Here is a 27,081-nt window from a genome sequence, read left to right on the forward strand (position 1 = left end):
GCTTGAAAAAAACGGTCGAAAGCAATGATAAAACGGAACCTGAGCCTATCCGACTCATCATGGATTATTCGGAAAACAGCAAAGATCTTTTGAAGATTATGAGAAAAAACTGGAAGATACTACATTTGGATGACACAGTAGGAAAGATAGTGGGCCCACACCCAGTTGTAACGTATAGAAGAGCACCAAACCTGAAAGACCAGCTGATTCACAGCCACTGTAAAACAAGCAAAAAGAAAGACTGGCTGAAAACCACAGGCTTTGTAAAATGTTACAACTGCAAAATGTGCCAAATTGCCAAACCAACAAAGGAGATACCATTGCCCAATAACAAAAAATGGCAAATACGACAACTGATCTCATGTACGACAGAATTTACAATCTATGGCATAGTGTGTCCTTGTCCTCTGATGTATGTGGGGAGCACCAAAGGTGAACTGAAAAAAAGAATAATGGAACATGTCAGAGCCACAACACATAAAGACAGAGCGAATGCGGTGGCAAAACACATGGAGCAGAAACACAACGGAGACTGGCTGAAACTGAAATTCTTTGGAATTGAAACGGTACCCAAGAACATACGCGGAGGAGATCGCGAGAAAATCATGCGCAAAAAAGAATCTCGCCACATACTAAACTTCAGAACCCTAAATCCTTATGGCCTGAATCAGTCGGAGGAGTTGTATATTCATCTCTTGTAACAGACGAAAATGAGCTTGTGAAGTTCAAATTACATCCAAAAACTAAACCATCAAAAAATAAATGACTTGGTAAATATACCCTAAAGCGACAAATCCCACTGGAGGGATGTAAAAGAATCACCAAATATACAAAGTAACAAGAAGCAGCAAAGATGAACATTTGTGGCTCGATTAAAGAGAATTATAAATGACTAATCCCACTAGAGGGATAAAAACGGTTAAAATGTATATATAATAGAATAACCCGATAAAATGTTCATGAATTAATGAATTAATGAGGGGCCACCGAGTTTTTCGCCATGTAACACTTAATGGTTTAACTTCACCAAAAAGACTCTTTTTAACTAAAACTACAAATACCACAATGCTTTGAGTAAAACAGGATGTGAGGTAACATCCAACATTATTGGTTAGTTTAAATATCATGAAAAAATGCGCAAAAAGTGATCGTGAGCAAGGTGCCAGGAGCACTGAAACGCGTAGATCATTAGTTTGTTTTTCATGCTAAAGATATAATTAATAAATCAACTGTGGAAATTCATTGCGAGTGCGCCCATTACTTTCGTCGTTCGGCGGAGGAGTGAGAAATATATATATATATATATATATATATATATATATATAGTTATATATATGTGGGGCACATATAATATAGTGTTTCCGGGGTCCCGCGCATGGGCGGGAATATTCTAATGCTTGTGACTATTGATGAGGATCTCCTGGAAGAGAAATATATTTACTGGTACAGCCCTACAACGCCTGTGTGTTTTCCTTTATTTCTAGTAATGGTTCAGGTTGAAATGTTAAAAAATAACTTCAGTTTGAGTGTGTCTGTATGTGCCTTTGAGTGCTTCGGCATTTTGTCCCAAAGCAGTGAAATGTCAAGGGCCAGCCTTGCCAATAACTTTTCTATCATTTCAAACAAAACTAAACATTACTCTTAATCATCAGTCTTAAAGGAAAGTCAAAGCCTGTATCTGGATCTCTTGACTGCAACCAATGGGCTTTAGGGCTATAAGCAGGATAAGTAGTCTTTCAGGTCCTATCTCGCATAACAAGCATTGTGTCATCCCCTCTATTTCATGACAAAGTGACATTGCCCTTTGACAGATCTATGTAAAATGCTCCTTGGGAACCATACAGAGTACAGCTTTTATGCTATTAATAATTGTGCTCCCTGCAAAAGGACTGGATGTTCAAGGAGCAGTGTTTAAGTTGCGTGGCCTGTATGTACCCTTATATAATAACTAGGTAGTAGCTCTGCATGGGTTTATTTGATCACAAGTAGCTCTCGCTATTGAAAAGGTTGGAGAGTCCTGGGCTAAAGTGCAGTTGTTAGGCTGCACTGTGCAACAACTTGTTTGGAAAAACCAAACACTGGGCATCACTAAAAATCATCATACCCACCATGAAGCATCCTGGTGGAGGAGTGATGATTTGGGCCTCCTTCGTAGTCACAAGACCTGCGCACTTCACAATCATTAATTAACACCACAATTAATTGCTTTCTATGGAGTACATTTTTGAGGAAAATGTGAGATCATCTGTCCAGCAGCTAAAGTTTAACCTAAAGTAGCTAATGCAACAGAATAATGATTAAACAAGAGAATGGCTTAAAAAATGAAAAAACGACTAAAACTTACAGGAAATGTTTACTTCAAGTTATTGATGCTAATGGGGTTTCCATGTGTTACTGAATCACAGGGCTACTGAAGGTTGGCAGTAATTGCTTCTCAGGGAAATCTGTATTTATCATAAGAATATCTTTCCCTTTATAACTACAAGCTTTCTTATTCTATTACATTTAATGTACAAGCTTGTCTTTTTTATCACAAGTGTATGGATGGTGTCCAGGGTTGATTCTCATCAACAGTGTCAATATGATGCCCCTTTTAGGTCTCGCTGGCGTTGCAGGGCGAAGCCCTGCCGCCAACGAGACTTATAGCTGCCTTGCTCCCTGCCAAGGGAGTCAGAGCAGTGAGCGAGCAGCTCCAGACCTGTGCACGAGCCGACTCAGGTCCGTGAACGCGCGGGAACGTCAACGTGCACGTTCACGCGCGTCACGCTCCTGTCCTCCCGCGTCTCTTCTCAGGCGCGCTCCAGGCCGACTTGCGTTTCTGTGGCCGTAGGTAAGTGAGGGCCGGGGGGGGGGGGGGGGGGGGGGGGGGGATTGTTTTTTGCTTATTTGTTTGCTTGTTTTTATCAGAGGTCTCTTTTGAGTGGAAAGCTCCGAAACAGCGCTTTATTCCCACCAATATCGCTTTAGCATGTACACTGGGCATAGCTTGTGAAAAGTGGCGATATGTGGCGTTACGAACAGAGCTACCGACTTTGCAACTGGTGAACCCAGTTCTAGTCTTAGCTTCGACGTAAAGTTCCGGGATTCTGGGCAAATTACTTCATCTCTCTTTGTCGAAAAACGAATCTGTCTGTCTATAAAGCAACTGGTGCTCATGTAAAGCACTCCAAAACTTCGGGTCGAATTTGCGCTATATAAAACTTTTCAAAAATGCCCACTCTAGCCTGTTGCCTACAAGCAGAACGTGCCTGTAAAAGGTGGTGACGGTGCAGGCATAAATTTCCGCCACCCCCGTGTGTAGAGCACTTGGGAACTCACTAAACGTATACATGGGACATAGAAAAGTGGCCAGGTCTTCATGGGCGATGTTGGGCCCGCACATCACTCGTGCACAAAATAATAAACGCACGAATAAAACTGAGCAAGTGTGTGTGCGTCGCTGTGTGTTCATGTGCAGGAGTGCTCATCTACTCTGTAGGGGGAAGAGGAGGACTGGCCTAAATCATGCTACAGAGGCTTTATATAATGAGTGCCGCTGGAATTACATAGCAAGCAAGGACCATATTATGCAGCAAAGTTGACAACATTACCCAGCAAGAAAATGAAATTGTAATTATTCAGCGTATTGCATCACATTTTGCAGCAGTTTTATTTCACTGTTTTGCCTATTACAAAAACATTTACACTAGGCGAAAGTTTCTCCTCATCAGCAGTGATGTAATACCTGCCCACAGCAATCAGCAACTTACAGGTGACTTGCTAAGCTTTGCAAGCAGTCTGCCACTCCACTGTACCTTATGTGTCACTTTTTTAGTGACGTTTGATTTGCTGAGCTAGAAAAAAGTTTTTGGTTGAAATGTGAAAAATATATAACCGATGGTGAATTATGTGTCAAGAGCAATATATCCAAAAGTATGCAGAAAATGCAACGGCTTCAGACGTACATAATCCAGTGACCTTAGATATATATGTATAGTACATGTTCACCGTTTCCTAGGGCTTTTTGTCTGGCTATATTTGATGTTGGTGTTCTGGCTGCTGGTCCATTAGGGAGGGTTCTCACATGTGGGATAAGCTGGCATGACCTTCCGCCTCAACTTGAGGCCTTCTGTTTTTCTAACCTTCAGTTAAGATACTGTGTCTGGTCTTGCGAATGTTGGTCTGGTGTGAATTGTGCCCTTGCAGTTGTTTTTCTTTTTGACATTGGGTTTCTTTGCTTTTGTTCTTTGTGAGTTGATCCCTGACTATTAACCTTGGTGTGCAGTGAGGAGGGTGTGGACCAGGGCTGGAATGATAATTCTGCCACTCAAGCATTTCCACAGTGGGCTACTGGCGGGCGCTGATCTTAGAGCAGGACGGACTGTCATGACCCAACCATGCCCCGGTGAATACTTACATTTCATGGGCTCCTGCAGTGTAGGGCTGTTTTTCAAATATCTTTTTTCCAGGGCTAATTTTTGATTTCACTCCAGCTCTGGTGTGAGCTGTGGAAGTGGTGGTGTTGTTGGATGTGGAATGCACGCCAGAGTCCCACTGTTGCTTGATGATCTACTTGTGCGCTTTCTGAGTGTTTTAGGTCAAGCCTGGGCAGCGCCTGGGCAGCGCATGCGTTGCTCTGCGAGGCATGGTGTATTCAGGTATGGACTTGAAGCTCCGCCCACTCTCCACCCATATTTTTCATTGGCTTGTGTCATTGTCCACTGTAAACTCTGGCTTTTCATTGGTCAATAGGTTTAGTACCGCCTTGTCTCATTTTGTAACCTCCCATGAGGACACCCCCTGTTACGTGTGTTGTTACTCGGTAGGCTTTAATTTCAGCCTCCAAGCACTATTTCTTCAAATAGCTTTGTCCTGCCTGGACAAGCAGGACATGCTCTCTCCTACTGCTTTAAAAAAATCTTTATAGCACAGGCGCCGAACGTATTTGCAATGCAATAGGTCTCGCCTTTGCAAGAGTTTGACATTGTAAATGACAATGCCTTTTATTTATCTGTTTTAAAAACAACACATAAATAATAGACATTTTCATTTACAATGTCAATAGCTCAAACTCTCATAAATGCGAGACCTATTGCATTGCAAATGCTTGTTGAAGAAGTTGTCTGCAGGACTCCCAAAGCAATGAATTATGAAATCTTGGCATTTTCAAGAAATATTACACAGACTGAAATTGCACTTTCAAGCATTTTGCCTTTGTTAAACCTGCTACATATTATTCCAGAACATACCTGTTTGATGGGTTCTGCAATCAAGCAGCCAACAATTTTCTTCTCATTAGATACAAACATATAAGTTTTAGCCTTGCTGGGACAGCTCAAGGTTGCCTGTTTGAACCCCAGCTCACTATCCACTAGTTCTCGCACCTCTTCTGCCTGCATACAAGGAAAGAAGCAAATCACAAAAATGTTCTGATGTATGCACCAACCTACATGGATATTCATTATAGAATTGAATGCTTTAGAATATCCCAACATTCCCAGCACCCTCCCCACTCCAAATGTAATAAGTCTCAATCTTTAAGATATGATATACAAGATGGGAGCAGGAGTAAGCTACTCAGTTGTATGCCATGATCATAAGTTCATATCTAAACATAATGAGTTTACATTTACAAAGAAACCAATAAAGATGCAAGAAGAATATTGTAAAGTATCAGCGAAGCAAAACGGAGGCTATTCTCTTTTTTTAAGCTCTTGTGAAGTGGCAACATTTAGGAGCGAGACACGATGACAGTATGAATGGTACCAGAGCACCAACCTACAACAGTCAATTTCCTATAGGAGTAAAAATTCATGAGGGCAAGAAAAAAGTTTGACACCACTTACATTGCTTTTACAATGAAGTGCATGTGGTTTACTATTCCTTGAAGTCAAGGAAGAATCCTGGTATAATACAAGAAGGCTTTTTGAAACAAACATGATTGTCATTAAGAGAAAGAGCTTTCTAAAAGTCTCGTTCATCAAAATCATATGTATCTGTTAGTTGCAGAATCGAAGGATTACTGCAACTTTACAGTAAGGAACATTTTTATACAGTATGAAAAGGCATATGCTGTTAAACATAATACTTGGCTGCACATCCCTGCTTCACTGGCTCATCTTGGCATCTGTTCTAGAAAGACTTTGGGTAATAGAACTTGCAAAAACCTCTCTAAGCGGGAACGCTAGTGGATTGTCTTAAGACAAGATTGGATTATTTATTTCAGTTTCATGCTTGTTGCTATCCATCTTGAGATATGAATGGACTTGCATCAAACGTAGAACAGTAGTTGTATCTTCTACATACTTAGGTCTGATCTATACTCAATGAACTAGTTACTTACCTACAGTAATGCTTTTTTTGTAGAGACTATAACTGCAGATTCCCCAGGCATCAGACTGTATCTGAAAAATCTTGAGCTGTACCTGTGAGCAGGTAGGTGGCGTTGTTCAGCTCCGCACTGGTTCCTAAGTAAATAGGTAAAATTATGGGCTCATACAGGAGGAATGAATTTGGAACTTTAGGTATGAATTCAGGCAACAACTGATCTGGTGTAGATTGGAAATGGTGCAGATTGTTGTTGCTGCTCCAGTGACAGAATCTCTCATTTTCCCACATAAGTTTTATTTGTGGTGAAAGCTCTCGAGTGTTCCAGAATGGATCTGCATTCTTGCGGAATATTTAGGGATTAGAATTCCTGGTCATGATGAGCTAAACGGATAAATTGAGAGACTTTATTTGAGGGTGAACCATCTGTCCTTCGTTCATGGATATCAGATTGTTGATTGGTGGGAAGAGAATGTGGGAGTACATCCACATCATCAGAAGCTCAGAGAACAAAACTTGTCTTGGCCATTCCGGGGCTATTAGAATCAGATTGCATGGCTCGGACTTCATCTTGAGTAGTAATCTTGGGATGAGAGGGAACAGTGAAAATGCATAAGCAAACATCCCTGTCCATCGTAGTTGTAGAGCAATCCCCCCACAACCCCTTCTGAGGGAATCGGCTAGGCAAACTTTTGGCATTTGTTATTCAGTGTTGTGAAAAGGTCCAATTTTAGGGTACCCATCTTTTGAAGACCCGGGCCAGCTGTACCGAATGTAATTCCTCTTCATGGCACTGGCTGTTGGACCTGCTAAGAAAATCTGCCCAAGTGTTGTGTATTATTTATTTTGAAAGTTTTATAGAGCGCGAACAAGATCCTTACGGATATCAGAGCACTTTACACACAAATGGGATAAAAAGACAAAGGAGTAATAATTAAACAAGTCATTTTGTGCAAAGATGAGCAAATGGTTAAAACAATAGAAACAAGGTTAGGTAGCAACGGTGCATCGGTGGTCTGGTTGTACCAAGTCATGGGAGGAAAAAACAATGAGTTACGAGATTTCTTTAGTCTATATTCAGGTGAATTTAGCTAAGAGGAGCGATTTTACTTCTTGTTTGAAGGATGCCGTGGATGAGAGAAGTCTGATTTCTGGGGGGAGGGCATTCCAGATCCTGGGCGCCATCCCGGAGAAGGAGCATTTATATGTTTTTTTCTTGTGGAATCTTTGAGGTTTCAAGAGAAGATTGTCGGGGACATGCTCCACTTGAAGTGAGATGTTGTACTTCAGTAGCCACTGCCATATCTCCTGAGCCTGAAATTATAGTATTTGGGATCTTGTTCATCCTTGCTTGGCCAGGTAAAACATAGTGGTGGAGTTGTCCGTTCTTACTTTAACAGGAGAACCGCAAATCCTGGGGAGCAATGCCTGTAATCCTAGAAACACTGCGTTCGAGGCATGTGGGCTGCTGAATTCACATCTATGCATAGATCGCCGCCTAGTGTTGGGTCCGGATGATTGCACATTGTTGTCCTGGAAGAGTCTTCGAAGTATCACGAGATAGGTGGCTCCTCCCCTGGACTACAGTGCGCATGGGCATCCTCTCCATCCTCAGATTGTTTTTTTCCGCCATTGGGTTCGGATGTATATTTGCTTACTCAAGTTCGGAATCGATAGAAAACTTTCTTTTGGCCAAAAGGCCTAAAGGTATCGTCGGTATTGTCTTGCGATCGGTGCCAAGTACTCCTTCCAGCTCAATTTCGAGCCGAACGTCAGGGAAAAGCCGCTTGGCTATTTATCTCCAAAGGCCCGGTCGACGCCGTAGGCCTTGTCGACGTTCAACATGGAACGGAGCCCATTCAAAAGATGTCCAGTCTGCAACTCCAAGTACCCTCATATTGACGTCCATCCGGTGTGCAACAAGTGCCTGTCTCCGGATCACGATGAGGCCAGCTGTATGGCCTGTTCTCGGTTCCGGTCCAAGAAGACACTTCGCCTTCGGCGCGCGGCGCGGAAGGAGGCCCAGCACACAACGCCTGACCCGGTGAACATCTTCGACGCTGAAGACGACGACGGGGTCGAGCATGAAGTTCAGGAGAACCAGTCGGATCCTGCGTCGGAGGTTGACTCCAGCTATGACGCAGTAGATGAAGAATTGGTCGAGGATATCGAAGTCGTCGACGAGGTAGGAGACGACTATGAGCCCTATGGGGCCGTAGGCGATAGCTCGAGCGAAGAGCTAGGCCCGACCGCTGGTTCGGGGGCCTGCTACGAAACACTTGATAAGGCTCAGGTCGAGGGATCGCCTCAAGGTCTTACCCAAGATCAAACAAGTAGTTCTACAGCCTCGCTTCAGGGCCCGGCTACGGACATTTCTAAAGAGCCGTCTTTTGATCGACCAAAATCGAAACCAACAACATCGGTGTCCACAAAACCGAAAGCACCGGAAACCAAATCGAAACCGAAAGTGCAAGTAACTTTGATCGGATCGAAGGCTTCTGAACAGTCGGCTTCGACGCCGCCACAGGGTGCTGTCGGGCCGGATAAGCCGCTCAAAAGGGTCGAGCCGAAATCCGGGGCACCGAAGAAAAAGGTTGTGGACATCGACCCAAAGACGTCGGCGCCGAAGACCGTTGATACCGCTAAAGGAGCCAAAGCGCAGGACGCTATTGATCCTAAGCGTCGACTCGACAATGACAAAGTCGGCATGGACATCGAGCGCACAAAACACTGTGGCTCTAAAGATCCCGTCGAGTCAATACGGCCATCCGCCTCTTTTTCAAAGCAAGTGTCGGACTCGCTGCAGCGTATAAAGGATAAAGCCCTGGTTGTCGAACCAAAGGCCGCTCGCCCCAAAATCGGTCGTCACCACTCCAAAGGCGTCGGCGCCGATAAAGTTTATACTGCCGCCACCGGTACCACCTAAGGCGTTCGCCCCACTTACGGGCGTCGAGCCAGCAAAGAAGGTGTCCATGGGGAAAAAGTCTACAACAGAAGTGGCCACAAAGCATCGACAGCCTCTCCAGGAAGACCAGCCGAGGCAATTCATCGACGCTGAAACTGGTAGACTTTCCATTCACAAGCGGAAATTCGTCCCAGAACAGCCAATGGAGTCCTATAAGATTCCATTAAAGAAAAAGAGGGATTTAGCAACGTCACCTCTTCTGTCTGAACCTCTGCACCCATGTGGCCAAGATCCAGAATTTACTTCGCCCACACATTCAGATGCAGATGCGGAGGAGGCTTACAATCAGGAGTACAATTATCCTATAGACTCTGATCCAGAAGACCACAATGAACCCTGGGCGGACGCTGTTGACCCAGGGGAACCACGTCCTAACACTGACAGCAATGTCTATACTGTTAAAACATCACCAACAGAGGACACAGCTGCGTTCAACGCACTTATTGAGAGGGCAGCAAAAAATCACGATGTCCAACTCCATGCTGACCCTATTGAGGAGGATTTCTTGTTTAACACCTTCTCCACTTCTGAGAGAACTGTCAAAATTCTGCCTATGCTAAAAGGTGTCCTGAGGCACGCTGGAGACATCTTTAAGGACACCACAAGGGCCAGAGTAATAAACCCCAGGATTGAGAAGAAATACAAACCTGCACCTGGTGACCCTACATATATCAAGGGACAGTTACCACTGGACTCTATAGTTGTTTCCAATGCTCGTAAACGGGCACATTCACAAGCCACGGGTGATGCTCCTCCGCCTGACAAGGACTCAAAAGTGCTAGGAGCCTCAGGGAAAAGGGTGGCAGCTCAAGCGGCCAATGTCTGGCGAATCTCCAACACACAGGCGCTCCTAGCCAGATATGACAGGGCTCACTATGATACACTTGAAACCCTGTTACAACACTTGCCAGATGAGTACAAAGAGGCAGCTGAAATGCTAATTCAGGAAGGAAAACTTATTTCCAATGCGTCCATTAAGTGTGCACTGGACGCAGCTGGCACTGCGGCCAGGGCAATTAACACCAGCGTTATGTTACGTAGACACGCCTGGCTGAGAATCTCTGGTTTCAAGTCTGAAATACAAACCACCATTCTCAATCAACCAGTTAACCCTGATCACTTATTTGGCCCAGAAGTGGACACCACCTTGGAGAAAATCAAAAAGGACACTGAGACTGCTAAGTCTATGGGAGCTCTTCAGTCACAGCAGTTATGGGGTGGTTCTTTTCGTCGCTCCAACAATAGAGGAGCTTCCAGAGGACAGGTGTCCCAGCAGGCACAATACAATAAAGGGGCCACGCAAACCACCTACGGCAAAAACAATAGGGGCGGCTATCGTGGAAACAGCGCCAAAGGCCGAGGTCGTGGAAACAACAACTCCCGATCCTCCGCCACCAACAAACAGTGACGTCTTGTCGCTGCCCCCCGACCACATAACACCGGTCGGGGGGAGAGTACAACGGTTCCTGCCAGTCTGGAAATCCATCACCACAGACAGGTGGGTAAGACAGCTTATCCAGCACGGTTATTGTCTGGAGTTAACATCCACTCCACCCAACACACCCACAAAACACCGTCCTATGTCCGCAGAGCATATACAATTATTGCAGCAGGAGGTTGTCAGCATGCTGCAAAAAGGAGCCATAGAGCTCGTGCCTGTGGAACAAATAGGTACAGGGGTGTACTCGCTGTACTTCTTAATACCAAAAAAGGACGGGTCCCTCAGGCCCATATTAGACCTCAGGCCCCTAAACATGCACATCCTTTCGGAACACTTCCATATGCTCACATTACAGCAGGTCCTACCGTTGCTCAGTCAGGGAGATTTCCTCGCAACACTAGATCTCAAGGATGCATATTTCCATATACCGGTACACCCGTCACACAGAAAATACCTCAGATTTACCATTCAAAATCAACATTATCAGTTCAAAGTCTCCCCTTCGGAGTCACAACAGCACCCAGGGTGTTTACCAAATGCCTAGCGACAGTGGCTGCACACCTGCGGAGACAAAATGTCCACGTCTACCCTTACCTGGACGACTGGCTTGTCCAAGCAAAGTCGGCCCAGCAATGTGCCACCCACATGTCCCACACCATTCACCTACTTCACAGCCTGGGACTTTCACTGAATTATCCAAAGTCCCACCTTCAGCCCGCCCACGTACGGCAGTACTTGGGCGCTACAATCGACACTCTGGCAGCCAAAGCACAGCCGAATTCAGTGAGAATCAACAGCATTCAAATGCTGATACAAAAATTCAGACCACAACACTCGCTTCCAGCACGAGTGTTCATGCAGTTGATAGGCATGATGGCCTCCTGCATCTTCATAGTCCCGCACGCGAGACTACACATGCGTCCGCTTCAGGAGTGCTTAGCATGTCAGTGGAATCAGGCTCAGGGACAATTGAAAGACCTAGTGTTGGTGACCGGTCGCGCATACAACTCTCTGCATTGGTGGAATCCACAAAACCTTTGCAGGGGCCGACCGTTCCAGGAGCCTATACCACAGATCATTCTGACAACGGACGCTTCTCTCCATGGATGGGGAGCTCATGTACTCCACTACACAGTGCAGGGACTATGGACGGTACAGCAAAGGAAGATGCACATCAACCTTCTGGAACTGATGGCAATCTTCATGGCAATGAAGGCTTTCAAGGTACACTTGTGCAACAAAGTGGTGTTGATCCGGACGGACAACATGACGGCCATGTACTACATACAGAAGCAGGGAGGTACACACTCTCCACAGTTGTCTCATCTGGCTCAGAGCATGTGGAAGTGGGCCATTCAGAGAAACATCTTCTTCATGGCAGAACACCTCCCAGGCAAGGACAATCAGATGGCGGACCTGCTCAGCAGGCACACCCACCAAATGCACGAGTGGGAGATACATCCATCAGTACTTCACCCGTACTTCCAGCAGTGGGGTCACCCGGAGATAGACCTATTCGCCACAAAGGAAAACGCAAAATGCCAAAGCTTTGCCGCCAGGTTCCCACATCCACAGTCGCAGGGAAATGCGATATGGATGAACTGGTCCGGCAAATTTGCGTACGCTTTTCCACCAGCACCTCTAATACCGCTAGTGGCACACAAACTGAGGCAACACTCGATGACTCATTCTGGTTGCTCCAACGTGGGCACGCCAACCATGGTACACCACGTTTCTAGAACTCTCCGTGGTACCGCATCAAAGACTGCACCTCACACCCAGACTCTTGACGCAGAGCCATGGCGACATTCAGCATCCAGATCCGCAACAGCTCAACCTGGCGATCTGGCTCCTGAAGTCTTAGAATTTGGCTACCTCAACCTGCCTCCTGACTGTATGGATATCATAAAGGAGGCCCACAACTAGAGCATGCTATGCAGCCAAGTGGAAGCGTTTCGTCATTTATTGTTCCAATAATGACATTAATCCGCTAGATGCATCTACTCAAAACATCATCTGTTATCTGTTACATCTATACAAATGCAATCTGGCCTACGCTTCCATTCGTATACCTTTATCCGCAATGGCAGCTTATCTCCAAAATAGGCGGCATCTCTCGCTTTTCAGGGTGCCTGCCATCAAAGCTTTTCTGGAAGGACTCAAACAAGTTATTCCGCCCAGGCACCCACCAGCACCTGTATGGAACCTAAATTTGGTCCTTACCAGACTGATGGGTCCACCTTCTGAGCCTCTCCACTCATGCGAGATACAATTCTTAACGTGGAAAGTAGCTTTCCTTATAGCAATCACATCGCTAAGACGCGTTAGTGAACTTCAAGCACTAACTATCCAGGAGCCTTTCATACAAATTCACTCCAACAGGGTAGTACTACGCACTAACCCTAAGTTTCTGCCTAAGGTGGTTTCACAGTTCCATATGAATCAAACAATAGAACTACCAGTGTTCTTCCAAAACCCAGATTCAGTGGCAGAAAGAATGCTCCACACACTAGATGTAAAGAGAGCTCTCATGTACTACATTGATAACACAAAAAACGTAAGAAAAAACAAACAACTGTTTGTTGCCTTCTCACCGCAACACTAAGGCAACCCCATTTCTAAAGCAGGTATAGCCAGATGGATTGTTAAGTGCATCCAAATTTGCTATCAAAAGGCTAAGCGCACTTTAACGATTCCCCCAAGGGCCCACTCCACACGGAAGTTAGGGGCATCCATGGCTTTCCTGGGGAACATTCCCTTAGAAGAAATATGTAAAGCAGCCACATGGTCTACCGTACACACATTTACTAAACACTACTGCGTAGATGTGCACTCCAAACAGCAAGCAGCTGTAGGCCAGGCTGTTCTAAAAACACTTTTTCAGACTGCTGCAGCTGGCACGGGCAGCCGCCGCTAATGGAGGGACTGCTATGTATTCTATGCATAGATGTGAATTCAGCAGCCCACATGCCTCGAACCGAATATGCTACTTACCAGTATGCATCTGTTCTTGGCATGTAGGGCTGCTGACATTCACATCGCCCGCCCTCCTCCCCGGCGCCTGTAGCGGCTGCAGCACCTAGAATTACTCTTGGCATGGTCATCACTTACTGTACTACACTCCATCTCTGCCACAATGGCGAAAAACAATCTGAGGATGGAGAGGATGCCCATGCGCACTGTAGTCCAGGGGAGGAGCCACCTATCTCGCGATACTTCGAAGACTCTTCCAGGACAACAATGTGCAATCATCCGGACCCAACACTAGGCGGCGATCTATGCATAGATGTGAATGTCAGCAGCCCTACATGCCAAGAACAGATGCATACTGGTAAGTAGCATATTCGTTTCAATTCCAGAAGGGTAATATGCATTTGTGTTGACTTGACATTTGGATGTGTTACATGAGAACACTTATTTTCAACAGACTAGGACGGTAGTTATACAGACATGGTGAGCCCATTTCGGTTTTTGCGTGACTTATGACTCGTGAATTTTTTGGAACTATTTTATTTAACAAATTATGGGGGCAATTTTGAGGACATTGATACAAGTTTGGATTCAATACACATAGGGTGAATCGGACTTGTGTTTTTCTCGTTTATTTCTCGTGTTCTACTTTTAATTTCTTGGTCTTGGCTTGACATTATTAGCCTTACCTTCCTAATTTCTATTGGTGACTAACAGATCACAGCTATCTCTCACATATAAACATGCATGGCACAAGAAGGGTGTTACACCTTGGAGATGGGTCTAACTTCTGATCCCATGACTCCTCTCATTCCTTATGTTACCATTTTTGTTTGTTTCAGCCCTGATGAAGTCCAGTTTTATCTAACGGAAGAAACACATGTTGGCATGTAGCTGTAACGTTGTCAAGGAATATAATCATCTCCAATGGTTATGACCTGAGGGGTCACCATACTCTCTTGTGCAGGAGGAGGTTCCGAAGCATAAGGAAGTGGTGATTCATGTTGTCTTCAGGTAACCCTGGAGTGCGGGGAACTGGCGTTTGTGATTCCGTAAAACATTTAAAATAGTCATCCAGCATGTGCCCGAGATCTGTGACGAGTAAATTGTCACCGCTATGGTATCACCTCGTATAAGCAATCGCAATGGAGCGCACACCGCTAGCCCCTCCTCCGGATCGCCCCTCGGGAATCTGGTACATGAAGTTCTTGAGTGAATCACCCCAGTGGGTGCAAGTCGGTACTTGTAGAACTGATGATCTCTAGACCCGATACATGTCCTGGGTTTTTGGGTATCGCCCGAGACATGGCTCGGGTTTCGGGATAACTTCCCTCATCAGTAGAGAAAATAGTTAGGGGTGGAAGAGAAGGCCGCCAAACAACCGTCAAAGGCCTCGATGCCAGAACCGGCGTCGTCCAGGAGCCCGTCGGCTCAAAGCTCAAGGGAGCCGTTTGTATAAGCAATCGCAATGGAGCGCACACCGCTAGCCCCTCGTGATGGTGGCATATTCTCATAGTACTCCTCATGGTCTTAGTGTAGCTGGAACAAATGATATTAGTGCGGCCTGGGCAGAGGCTGATCTTTAAAGGAAAAATCTGTCTCCATAAACTCTGAAGTATCCCCTTGGTACTCCTCATTGTCAGTGTCCTGACTTTTCACTCTTAATTGTGAAGGGCTATACGCTGGTCCAAACACGCCCTCATCTGCAGACTTCTATATCCTGAAGGTGTGATGGAGGAAGCAGCGAAACCTTGCACAAGGATGTCAAATCAAATGTCATCCGTGCAGTTTCGAGTGGTAAAGTGTCTTTCTTCTGTTCCGTCAACATCGTCAGAGAGATGAACTTTATGGTAATCGTCGTCGACCCATGTTATTAACGCTGGGGATTTGAACAACATCGTTGACAGAGCGGTCATCGACGAGGTCGTCAGGGCGGCTGTCGATGAGGTAAACGTAGGCACCCCTCTCGTCGAAGAAGCCGTAGTCACTGTTGTCGTAGAATGGTAGGTGGCCATCAACAGTCATTTTAATTTTCCTGCGGTCGATGACGGAGCTGTCTTCAATGGGTCTGTCGACTGAGTCCTTTTTGTCAACGAAGATTTGTGAGGAGTGTTAGGCACAGAAGCAGACGTTGATGGTCTCTTGTGACCAGAGCTAATAGATGGCACCTTAGAGTCTGCTTTTTCAGATCTTTTGCCAGTCTTTAACTTTTTTGATTCTGCTTGAGATGAGGTCGAAGCCTCATGCTTTCGCTCAGGAATAGAGCGAGTTGAGCTTTCCTAATTTTCGGAGCCAGATTCAGATCTGGACTTTTTTTTCTGCAACCCTAATAATAATCTGTCCTCTCTGTCCTACAGAGGCTTGGCAGAAAAGGTTTTGCAATATTTACAATTCCTCTGAATATGTTTGGGATGTAAGCAATATAAAAAGTTCTTATGAGGATCCTCTAAGAACAGCCTTGCCTTTCCACAAGACCTGCAAGGTCTGAACTATCTTTTCTTAGATCCTTCTGACATTTTGAAATGAAGCAAATACACAATACCTTAAGCTGAATTCCTTCAAGGATATTCCTAAGAGCAACAGAGCACGGTCAAAAGTTTACTAGTAGGAAGAACTGAGCAAAGCTCGGGGAGATTCCTCACACAACGCGCGGTTAGAAATCTGAGGTATGGTGGCTATGTAGGGGCTTGTGGTCTCAGGGCCTGTACCTCAATGGCTGAAGTTTGGGCCTTTTATAAGGATGAGAATTGATTAAGAATTTCAATTTCTTTCGCAATGCTTTGAATGTACTCCTTTTAGTACTGCTTAATTAAGTACAGTGGGACATGACGCTGGGGACAATTCCAGCATGTGAATCTATTAAAGATTCAAAACTGGAGAATCTAAAGTTAGATAGAGTTGCTACACTTGTTCTTCTGATAGAGACTTCCAACTGCCTTTTCCTCACCTTAGAATAGATACCCAAGAAATACCACCCTATGAGGTGGAGCAGTAGCCTAGTTTACACCAGAAAGTCCTGAAGGACAGATCTGGCAAAATGCCCATCACAACGGGCCTGACTGTCCACGCAGTAGTGCTTCGTGAACGTGTACTGGAGGGTCTTCACCGTGGTAGCTTGGCAGATATACAGGTCAGAAACCCAGTGTGGTAATGCAGTATAGGCGGCTTTAGCCCTAGTGGAGTGAGCCTGCAAGCCCTCAGGGGGTTTCTTCTTCACAAGTGCCCTTCTTCGCTTCGGTGAACCCAATAAAGAGCTGCTCGTCCACACAATGGTCCTTGGTGCGATCAACATAAAACGGCATAGCCCTTTTAGGGTACAAACAATGGAGTAACTCTTCATCCTTGGATGGAAGAGTTGAAGAGTAAGAGGTAGGCAAAGTGATCCTCTGGCCACTGTGAAATGAGGTAACCACATTAGGAAGGAAAGAGGCAGGAGTCCGAAATACCAACTTGTCAGGGAACAATTTGGTGTATAGAGGCTGGACAAACATAACCTGAAGCTCAGTGACTCTCCTGGCCGATGTAATGGACACAAAGAATGAATATGCTACTTACCAGTATGCATCTGTTCTTGGCATGTAGGGCTGCTAACATTCATATCTTTTGCATAGATCGCCGCCTAGTGTTGGGTCCGGATGATCGCACATTGTTGTCCTGGAAGAGTCTTCGAAGTATCCTGAGATAGGTGGCTCCTCCCCTGGACTACAGTGCGCATGGGCATCGACTCCATCCCCAGATTGTTTTTAGCCATTGTGGCAGAGATGGAGTGAAAAGTGTAAAGGATGTCCATGCTAATGATTGAAAGCAAGAGTGTATCTGCAGCTGCGACAGGCACCGGGGAGGAGGGTGGGCGATATGAATGTTAGCAGCCCTACATGCCAAGAACAGATGCATACTGGTAAGTATCATATTCAGTTCGAGGCATGTGGGCTGCTAAATTCATATCTTTTGCATAGAATACATAGCAGTCCCTCCATTAACGGCGGTTGCCCGTGCCAGCTGCAGAAACCTGAAAAAGTGTCTTGAGAACAGCCTGTCCTACAGCTGCTTGCTGCTTGGAATGCACATCGACACAGTAGTGTTTGGTAAACGTGTGCGGTGTAACCCATGTGGCTGCTCTGCAAATGTCTTCCAAAGGAATGTTTCCCAGGAAAGCCATGGAGGCCCCCATTTTGCGTGTGGAGTGCGCTCTGGGGGGTATTGTTAAAGTACGTTTTGCCTTTTGATAACAGATTTGAATGCACTTAACAATCCACCTGGCTATTCCTGCTTTGGAAATAGGGTTGCCTTTGTGCTGTGGTGAGAAGGCAACAAAAAGTTGTTTTGTTTTCCTAAAGTGTTGTGTCCTGTCAATATAGTACATCAACGCCCTCCTAACGTCCAAGGTATGGAGCATTCTTTCCGCTACCGATTGTGGGTTTTGGAAGAATGCGGGCAGGTCAATAGTTTGGTTGAGATGAAACTGTGACACCACCTTCGGAAGGAATTTGGGGTTAGTGCGTAGTACCACTCTGTTTGGATGAATTTGTATGAATGGCTCCTGGACTGTGAGCGCTTGCAGCTCACTGACACGCCTCAGTGACGTAATAGCAATGAGAAAAGCCACTTTCCATGTTAGGAACTGGAGTTCACATGAGTGCAGTGGCTCAAAAGGTGGGCCCATCAGCCTGGTGAGGACCACGTTGAGGTTGCACACCAGAGCTGGTGGTGTTCTTGGGGGAATGACTCGTTTCAGACCCTCTAGGAAGGCTTTAATGGCAGGCACCCTGAAAACAGAGAGATGCTGCCTGTTCTGAAGATAAGCCGCTATGGCGGATAGATGTATCCGAATGGAAGCGTACGCTAGATTGCACTTGTAAAGATGTAACAGATAGCAAATGATGTTAGGAATAGATGCATCTAGCGGGTTTATGTTATTGGCTGTACAGTGAATGACAAAACGCTTCCATTTTGCAGCATAGCATGCTCTGGTAGTGGGCTTCCTTGCCTCTTTGATGATGTCCATGCATTCTGGAGGCAAGTGAAGGTAGCCAAACTCTAGGACTTCAGGAGCCAGATCGCCAGGTTGAGCTGTTGCGGATCTGGATGCTGAATGTCGCCATGGTTCTGCGTCAAGAGCATGGGCGTAAGGCGCAGCCTTTGATGCGGCACCACCGAGAGTTCTAGAAACGTGGTGTACCATGGTTGGCGTGCCCACGTTGGAGCAACTAGGATGAGTGTCATCGAGTGTTGCCTTAGCTTTCTTGCCACCAGCGGTATGAGAGGTGCTTGGGGAAAAGCGTACGCAAATCTGCCTGATCAGTTCATCCATATCGCATTCCCCTGCGACTGTGGGTGAGGGAACCTGGCGGCAAAGTGTTGGCATTTTGCGTTTTCCCTTGTGGCAAACAGGTCTATCTCTGGATGACCCCACTGCTGGAAGTACGGGCGGAGTACTGATGGATGTAACTCCCACTCGTGCATCTGATGGCTGTATCTGCTGAGCAGATCTGCCATCTGATTGTCCTTGCCCGGGAGGTGCTCTGCCATGAGGAAAATGTTCCTTTGAATGGCCCACTTCCACATGCTCTGAGCCAGATGAGACAGCTGTGGCGAGTGGGTGCCTCCCTGTTTCTGAATGTAGTACATCGCTGTCATGTTGTCTGTTCGGACTAACACGACTTTGTTGCACAGATGTACCTTGAAGGACTTGAGCGCCATGAAGATCGCCATCAGTTCTAGATAGTTGATGTGCATCTTCTGTTGCTGCGTCGTCCATAGTCCCTGCACCGTGTAATTGAGCACATGAGCTCCCCATCCCTGGAGAGATGCGTCCGTTGTTAGGATAATCTGTGGCACCGGCTCCTGGAACGGTCGGCCCTTGCAAAGGTTGTGTGGATTCCACCAATGCAGAGAGTCGTATGCCCGACCGGTAACCAACACTAGGTCTGTCAGTTGTCCCCGAGCCTGTGTCCACTGATTTGCTAAACATTCTTGGAGCGGACGCATATGCAACCTTGCGTGAGGGACCAAGAAGATGCAGGAGGCCATCATGCCTATCAACTGCATGAACACTCTCGCTGGAAGGGAGTGTTGCGGTCTGAACTTTTGGATCAGAGACTGGATGCTGTTTATCCTGACCTTGTTTGGCTGAGCCATAGCAGTCAGGGTATTTATTGTTGCACCCAGAAACTGCCGCACATGTGCTGGTTGAAGGTGCGACTTTGGGTAGTTCAACGAGAAGCCCAGACTGTGAAGGAGGTGAATGGTTGTCGACATGTCCGCGGCGCACTGTTGTTCCGACTTCGCTTGAACGAGCCAGTCGTCCAGGTAGGGGTAGACATGTATGTTCTGCCTCCTGAGGTGCGCCGCCACAGTCGCCAGACACTTGGTAAACACTCTGGGGGCGGTGGTCACCCCGAAGGATAGGACTTTGAACTGATAATGCTTGCTTTGGATGGTGAACCTGAGATATTTTCTGTGGGACGGGTGTAGTGGTATGTGGAAATAGGCATCCTTGAGGTCTAAGGTTGCGAGAAAGTCCCCTTGGTTCAGCAAGGGAAGAATCTGTTGGAGTGTAAGCATATGGAAATGTTCTGACAGAATATACAGGTTGAGGGGGCGCCGGTCCAGAATGGGCCTTAGGGAGCCGTCCTTCTTCGGAGTAAGGAAGTACAGTGAATAGACTCCTGTGCCTTCCTCCTCCACTGGCACGAGCTCGATTGCGCCTTTTTGCAGCATCACCACTACTTCCTGCTGCAATAAGTGCAAGTGCTCTGCGGACATAGGACGTTGCCTTGGTGGAATGTTGAGTGGAGTGGATGTCAACTCCAGACAATAACCGTACTGGATAAGTTGTCTTACCCACCTGTCTGTGGTGATGTTTGTCCAGACTGGCAGGAACTGCTGGAGTCTCCCCCCGACAGGTGTTGAATGGTCGGGGGGCAGTGACAGAGAGTCACTGTTTGTTCGCGGCAGAGGAACGGGAGTTGTTGTTTCCTCTGCCTCGTCCCCTGGTGCTGTTTCCTCGATAACCCCCTCTATTCTGCTTGGGGTACGAGGACTGTGCGCCGCCCTTAGTGAATTGTGACTGTTGACCCATCTGTCCCCGGGTAACACCGCGTGCACCTGAGCGACGAAAAGTGTTCCCCCTGAACTGTTGTGACTGAAGGGCCCCCATAGACTTAGCTGTCTCGTTGTCCTTCTTAATCTTTTCGAGGGTGGTGTCAACATCAGGACCAAACAGTCTATCAGGATTGACGGGCTGGTTGAGTATGGTTGTTTGAATGTCTGGTTTAAACCCTGATATGCGTAGCCACGCTTGTCGTCTTAGCATGACGCTAGTGTTAATAGCCCTAGCTGCTGTGTCTGCGGCATCAAGTGCACACTTTATTGCTGCGTTGGAGATGAGTTTTCCCTCCTCTATGAGCAGTTTAGTACCCTCCTGAAACTGCGTAGGTAGGTGTTGAAAAAGTTGCTCTAGGGTGTCGTAATGCGCCCTATCGTAACATGCCAATAGCGCCTGTGTGTTTGCTATACGCCAGAAATTGGCAGCCTGCGCAGCTACTCTTTTGCCCCCTGCCTCAAGCACTTTTGACTCCTTGTCTGGGGGAGGAGCTTCACCCGTTGTCTGGGAGTTCGCCCGTTTGCGGGCATTTGCGACCACAAGAGAGTCAAGAGGCAACTGTCCCCGAATATATGCTGAGTCTGCAGGTGCCGGCCTGTATTTCTTTTCGATGCGTGGGTTGACCACCCTCGCTCTGGTAGGCTCCTTAAAGATCTCCGCAGCATGTTTAAGGACACCTTTGAGCATAGGAAGTGTCTTAACTGTTCTTTCAGAGACAGAAAAAGTGTCAAACAGAAAATCTTCCTCCACCGGGTCAGCATGCATGTCGACGTCATGATTAGCAGCTGCCCGCTCAATTAGTGCATGAAAACCTGCAGAATCCTCTGTTGGGGATGCACGTGCACTGAAAAGCTGTGGGTCGTGTCCCACTTGTTGGCTTCCCTGGTCACCTGTGTCATCATAGGAATCCTGTTGTGCATCAGGGTCATTGATGGGGAAATTGTACTGGTCATCTTGTCCCCCCTCCTCTCCCCCAGATTGGTCGGGGGAAGGTGTTGGACTCCTCCTAAGCGGAGGCTGGATAGGTTCAACCAGGGCAGGAATGTCCTGTGCAGGCCTTTTCTTTTTTAGTGGAATAACATAGGAGTCCACTGGTTGGGATGTGATTTTCCTCTTATAAAGGGTCAATTTGCCCGTGTCCGCGTCGATATAACGCTCAGATTCTCCCTCTGAGTCGTGTTGTCGAGCCAATATTCCACCAGACGTTGAAGATTCCGATGTCTTCGGCGCCGACCTTGGTGCAAAGGCTTTCGGTGCCTCCTTCGGCGGCAGAATGTATAGAAGCTTGGCAGCAGGCTTTGCAGGCATGTCCAGCGGCTTCTGATGCGACGGCGCGGGAGCCGACGTCGCAGTAGCCTTCTCACGAATTCTTTGCAGTGAACTAGCGATGTGTGATGCGCCACTCACCGAGGCACCTGGCGCCGACGAGGAGGCCGCCAACGGGCCTTCGCCTCCGACGTTCTGTGGTTCCTTTGGAGGCTTTGTGAGAAGTTGGCCTGATGTGCAGTGCTCACTATTCTAGTGATCACTATATATCAGTCCAAACAACCCTTATTGATGATTGGTTGTAAGTCAACCTTATAGACCAGCTATCCTAGTAGCATGGATACGAGCAGTCTAAGGCTAAGACTCTAGAGGGCGTGTTAAGCCAGCTGTTTTACCATCACATTACCCCTTGAACACCCAGTGAAAGGACACCACACAAGTGTTATGAAAATAAACAGTGTATTTATTAGAATCACAACAACCCTGTACTCTTTATGAGGACAGGGTGCTAGGCACACAACAAAACTCTTACGAAAATACTTAAGTTAGCACAGTATACACAAATGCCCGAGGGGCACGAAAAACCATATACTCTAAAAGTGGAATGCGAAATTACTAGCAGGTAAGTACAGTACTAATAGGCTTTGGAATCGCTAGGACTTGACTAGGGAATCGTTAGATTACTTCTAGGAGGCCTAGGGGACTCGGGTGCAGAGTGTGCACTCTCACGCGGGATGCGGGACAAAGTCTATGGTAGCTAGTAACGCTAAAGTTAGTGTTCACGGGCGAACCCGACCTGGTAGGGAGAAAACGACAGTGGATCCTGACCCTTGGATAGTGAGGCTATGCTGGGACACCGAAATGCCGAAGTTACCTAGCCCAGGGGCTGCAGCTGCATATGTCTCAAAAGACGTCGGGAATCCTCGTTGCCAGACCAGGAGCCTGGAAGGAAGATGCTGGCAGGCGACCAGTTGAAGATAGTTCGAGTTGATCCAAGCCTGGATCTGGAAGATGGATGACACCTGAAAGCAGAGGGGACCAAGTTCGTGACTACTAGCCAGTAGTCAGTGGGCACCAGGAGGGCACCGGATGGTAGTCACCTCGACTAGGTGAGTGGGCGACGCTGGCTCTGCAGATCTCACGGACCAGGAGGCGTTGTCGGCGACCAGGATGGAGAGGCGAGCTGTCCCACGATGGATGAAGCTGTCGGCGTCGAAGTACCCGGATTGGGCAACACAGCCTTGGCAAATTCAAGCCCACGCGGTGGACTCAAAATGGCGTCTTGAGTGGACCAGGAGGGTCCGGGGTGCTCCTCTTCGGGAAGGGAGCAAGGGCCAGTCTGGAGCAACCAGACCAGCAGCAGTGATGTCGTCGGGCGTCGTTCAGAAGGCCACAAGCCAGCGGGCTAGTAGCCAAACAACGCAGTGAGCAGCAAAAAGCAGAAGGGCCCCACGCAGATCGTGGAGATGCTGGGAGGCTGCACTTCGGTGCTGGAGCTGCTCAGGGTCGGGGCTTCTCGGAACCCAAAGCACTCACCAGGAATTTACTCGGCGGGCTTGCTGTGCAGAAGTCGTGCAGTCTTGCAGATGGCCGGTCCCTCGAGGTCTCGTCGCACCCACGGTTCTCAGCTGGGCTGTAGAGGTGGGTAGAGGTCAGAGGTGCCAGGGAAGCCGGTTCTCGTCGAGCTGGGCAGTCGGATTCCGGAGGAAGGACTTACAGCAGACCGCAGTGTTCTTGCGGATGCAGGGTGACTACTCCTTAGCCACAAGGGAGAAATCTTAGGAAGAAGTCTTGAGTTCCTTTCGTAGAAAGTAGTTTCAGGATTCAAAGATGATCTGATTTGGAAGGGGGCCAGTTCCTACCTTTATCCTGTAAAAAGGGGCTGGCACGCGACTAAGTCCTGCCCTATGGGTGGGACCAGGAGGGGGGTGGTTACACCCACTTCCTTGGCGAGCTTTTCCCCAGCACAGGGTCTGGAGTGTCCCTGGAACTGGTTCAAGCCAGCCTATGCACAGTGAGCACCGGGGTGCCACGTGCAGTCACCTTCCTCTGAAGCCCTGCCTACCTACAATACACAAAATCCTGTCTGGGACGGTGCTGGCACCGCCCCTGGCAGGAAACCCTTTGTCCTTATCTCCTGCTCTGGGAGGACTCCCAGCAGCAGGAGGGCAGACTTGTGTCTCGGTGGCAGCATCCATTTTGTGGAGCTGAGGCTCTGTTTGACTTTAACCGGGGTTAGGGGTTACATACATGTTGTGTCCCTCTAGAAGGGTGGAATGCTAACCCCGTCGCCAGAATTGGCGAGGGGTTAGTATTCCAATTCGTATGACACCTTACTCGACATGTTTTGATAAAGCGATACCAGAGTTGGCATTTAACCGCGAGGATTATAATGCACTTAAGAGTATATGGTATGCGATATCATGGAAACGGCTAAGGGATAGATCCCGAAAGCCGCAGACAGGCTCAGCTCATGCCAGAGCACCATCTCACACGATTCCAAGCACTCTGCCTTCAGGATTGTTAAGGCCTGCCATAGGAGTGACTGATAGGAGATCTGTGTGTCCATTTTAGGGTTAGATATAGGTATATTATATCTAAAGCAAAGGGTGAGTACACCACCTTGCCCCAGCTGTCGTGCAGCCAGTTGTGTCAGTTTAGTTAGTCAATCCAGGGGTGGCATAATACATGCTTCAGCCCCTGGGAGACTTCTGGGTGCACCTCAGCCCTGGGTACAGGGACTTGGAGAGGGCCCAGTGCCAATTCAGTACCTGAGTACAATTTGGATAGAGAGAACAGCTAGGCTGTGGGTCTGATTAGCAGGCCCACAGCCAGGGAAAGTCGTAAACCAGTGCAGCAAAAAGCAAAAATCTGGGTGATCATAGGATTGCAGACCCTACTCTCCTACAGGCTTAGACGTCGATGCCGCAGCTTTAGACACGGAGTCTTTGGACCTATGAGTAGAGCCTCCGCTCTTCGATCCGATGGATTTTGTAGACTCCGCCTCGACCATGCGTCCGTCTAACGGTGCCCCTGTCGGCACCGAATGTTTGTCGACGACTTTTGTGGACTTTGCCAGCGCCGCCCCGGCCGACCCCTGACGGACAACCTTCTTAGAGGACGCATCCCCCGCCGATGACTTCGGCACTGTCGAGTCGACAGTCTTCTTCGACTTCTGTGGCCCGGAGGTCGACGGAGCCGATGAGGTAGCAGGCTTCGATGGTTTAGATGGAACGTCCGCCATCTTAGTTGCACCCGAATCCGTTAGTTTCGGTTTCGATTTGGCGTCGGCCATTTTAGGTGCAGTCGATTCCGATGGTTTCAGTTTCGGTTTCGATACGTGCTGCGTAGCCCCCGCAGGTATGTCCGTGGCCGGGCCTGAAGGCGGGGCCGTGGCTTGCGGTGCAGGATCTTGGGTAAGGCCGAGTGGCGATCCCGTGACCTGAGCCTGATCCGTGTAACTGTCGGGGCATAGCTCATCCCCCGAGCTATCTTCCGCGGCCCCATAAACTTCTTCGTCGTCCCCTACCTCGTCGACGTATTCAAGGTTTTGGCCCATGTCCCCGTCGTCTTCTTCGGGATCGGCCTCGACCTCCGCCGCAGGTGGTGAGATTTGAAGATGATGGCTCAGGCCCTCTTCTTCTGGGTCGAAGATGTTATCGGGTGCCGGGGCCGCCCGCCGGGCCTCGAGGCGCACCGCGCGCCGAAGCTTGAGCGTTTTCTTCGACCTGAACTTGGAGCAGGCCATGCAGTTCTCCTCGTTATGGTCTGGCGAGAGGCATTTATTACAGACCGGGTGCACGTTGATATGTGGGTATTTGGACCCACAGACGGGGCAATATTTAAACGGGCTCCGGTCCATGTTGAAAAAGTCGTGGTCTTGCTGCGATGAGAAGGCCTCGATGTCCGAAGAGTAACTCGACTCCGCAGATTCCGACTCGAAGAGACGGGAGAAACTCGAGACCGTACGCAAACAATACCGACGTAGGTAACGAAGGCCTTTTGGCCTTAAAGAAGTAAGTTTTCTCGGTTCCGACAGAGAGACGTCGAGACCGCATCCGAACCCAATGGCGGAAAAAAACAATCTGGGGATGGAGTCGATGCCCATGCGCACTGTAGTCCAGGGGAGGAGCCACCTATCTCAGGATACTTCGAAGACTCTTCCAGGACAACAATGTGCGATCATCCGGACCCAACACTAGGCGGCGATCTATGCAAAAGATATGAATTTAGCAGCCCACATGCTCGAACCAAGGTCTTCAAGTTCAAAAGTCGCAGAGGGAAGCCATGCAGGGGCACAAAGGGAGACCACATAAAACCAGCATGTGCAATGCAATCGGTATCGCCTTTGGGACCTTATATGTATTTAGCTATGCAGAACATTAGCCTGGGTGCTGAAACATCTACTGTTCTTTAACATGGAGGGAAAGTAAGCACCAAAACTGCGTGAAACGCCAGGTATGGGAACACATGGAGAGAAATATTGCCTTTCAGCGGGAAACTGTATATTCCAATTCTGTTTTTAATATAAAATCGGAGCCTTCGGGGGTCATATCACTGAAAATACAAGATTTGAAAAAATATTGTCGCCTACGGGTGCTCGTGGAAGACAATTTCTATGGACTGGAATGCTAAAGTGATTCCGGTATTTTACTGACCTCTGCTGGTCGTTTTCTATCAATAAAGTTAAATAGAGGCAGTTGCCAGAAAAAGGAAAAAAAGAAAGTCCCTCAGCAGAAAGCAATTCTTGTATTTTACTGACCTCTACTGGTCGTTGTAGATCAAGACAGTTAAATAGAGGCAGTTGAACAGAAAAAAAGTTCCTAAGCGGAAGCAGACAAGTCCTAGGGCTGATCTCAGGAGCCCACTAAGTACATACACATAAGTATACACTAAAATATATACAAGAGGTCTTGAATGCTCGCCCTAAATAGTAAGGACCAAATTGAGGTCCCATTGGGGCATCACAAAAGGAGAAGGGGGGAACAAATGTTGCAAACTTTTCAAAAACCAAGTCACAAATGGGGA

The 27,081-nt window shown here is 47.6% G+C and overlaps 1 protein-coding gene across 3 annotated transcripts in view; it reads right to left on the bottom strand.

Annotated features, from left to right (window-relative positions):
- Positions 1 to 27,081, bottom strand: part of ESCO2 (establishment of sister chromatid cohesion N-acetyltransferase 2) — a 364,228-nt gene that overhangs the window by 80,466 nt on the left and 256,681 nt on the right. For all 3 annotated transcript variants that reach the window (XM_078649953.1, XM_078649952.1, XM_078649954.1), the window contains exon 9: positions 5,229 to 5,372. In XM_078649953.1, coding sequence (XP_078506079.1) covers positions 5,229 to 5,372 — 144 coding nt within the window. The remainder of the gene's footprint in view (positions 1 to 5,228; positions 5,373 to 27,081) is intronic.

Source organism: Lissotriton helveticus, chromosome 6 (genome assembly GCF_964261635.1).
Source record: "Lissotriton helveticus chromosome 6, aLisHel1.1, whole genome shotgun sequence".
Classification (NCBI taxonomy): domain Eukaryota; kingdom Metazoa; phylum Chordata; class Amphibia; order Caudata; family Salamandridae; genus Lissotriton; species Lissotriton helveticus.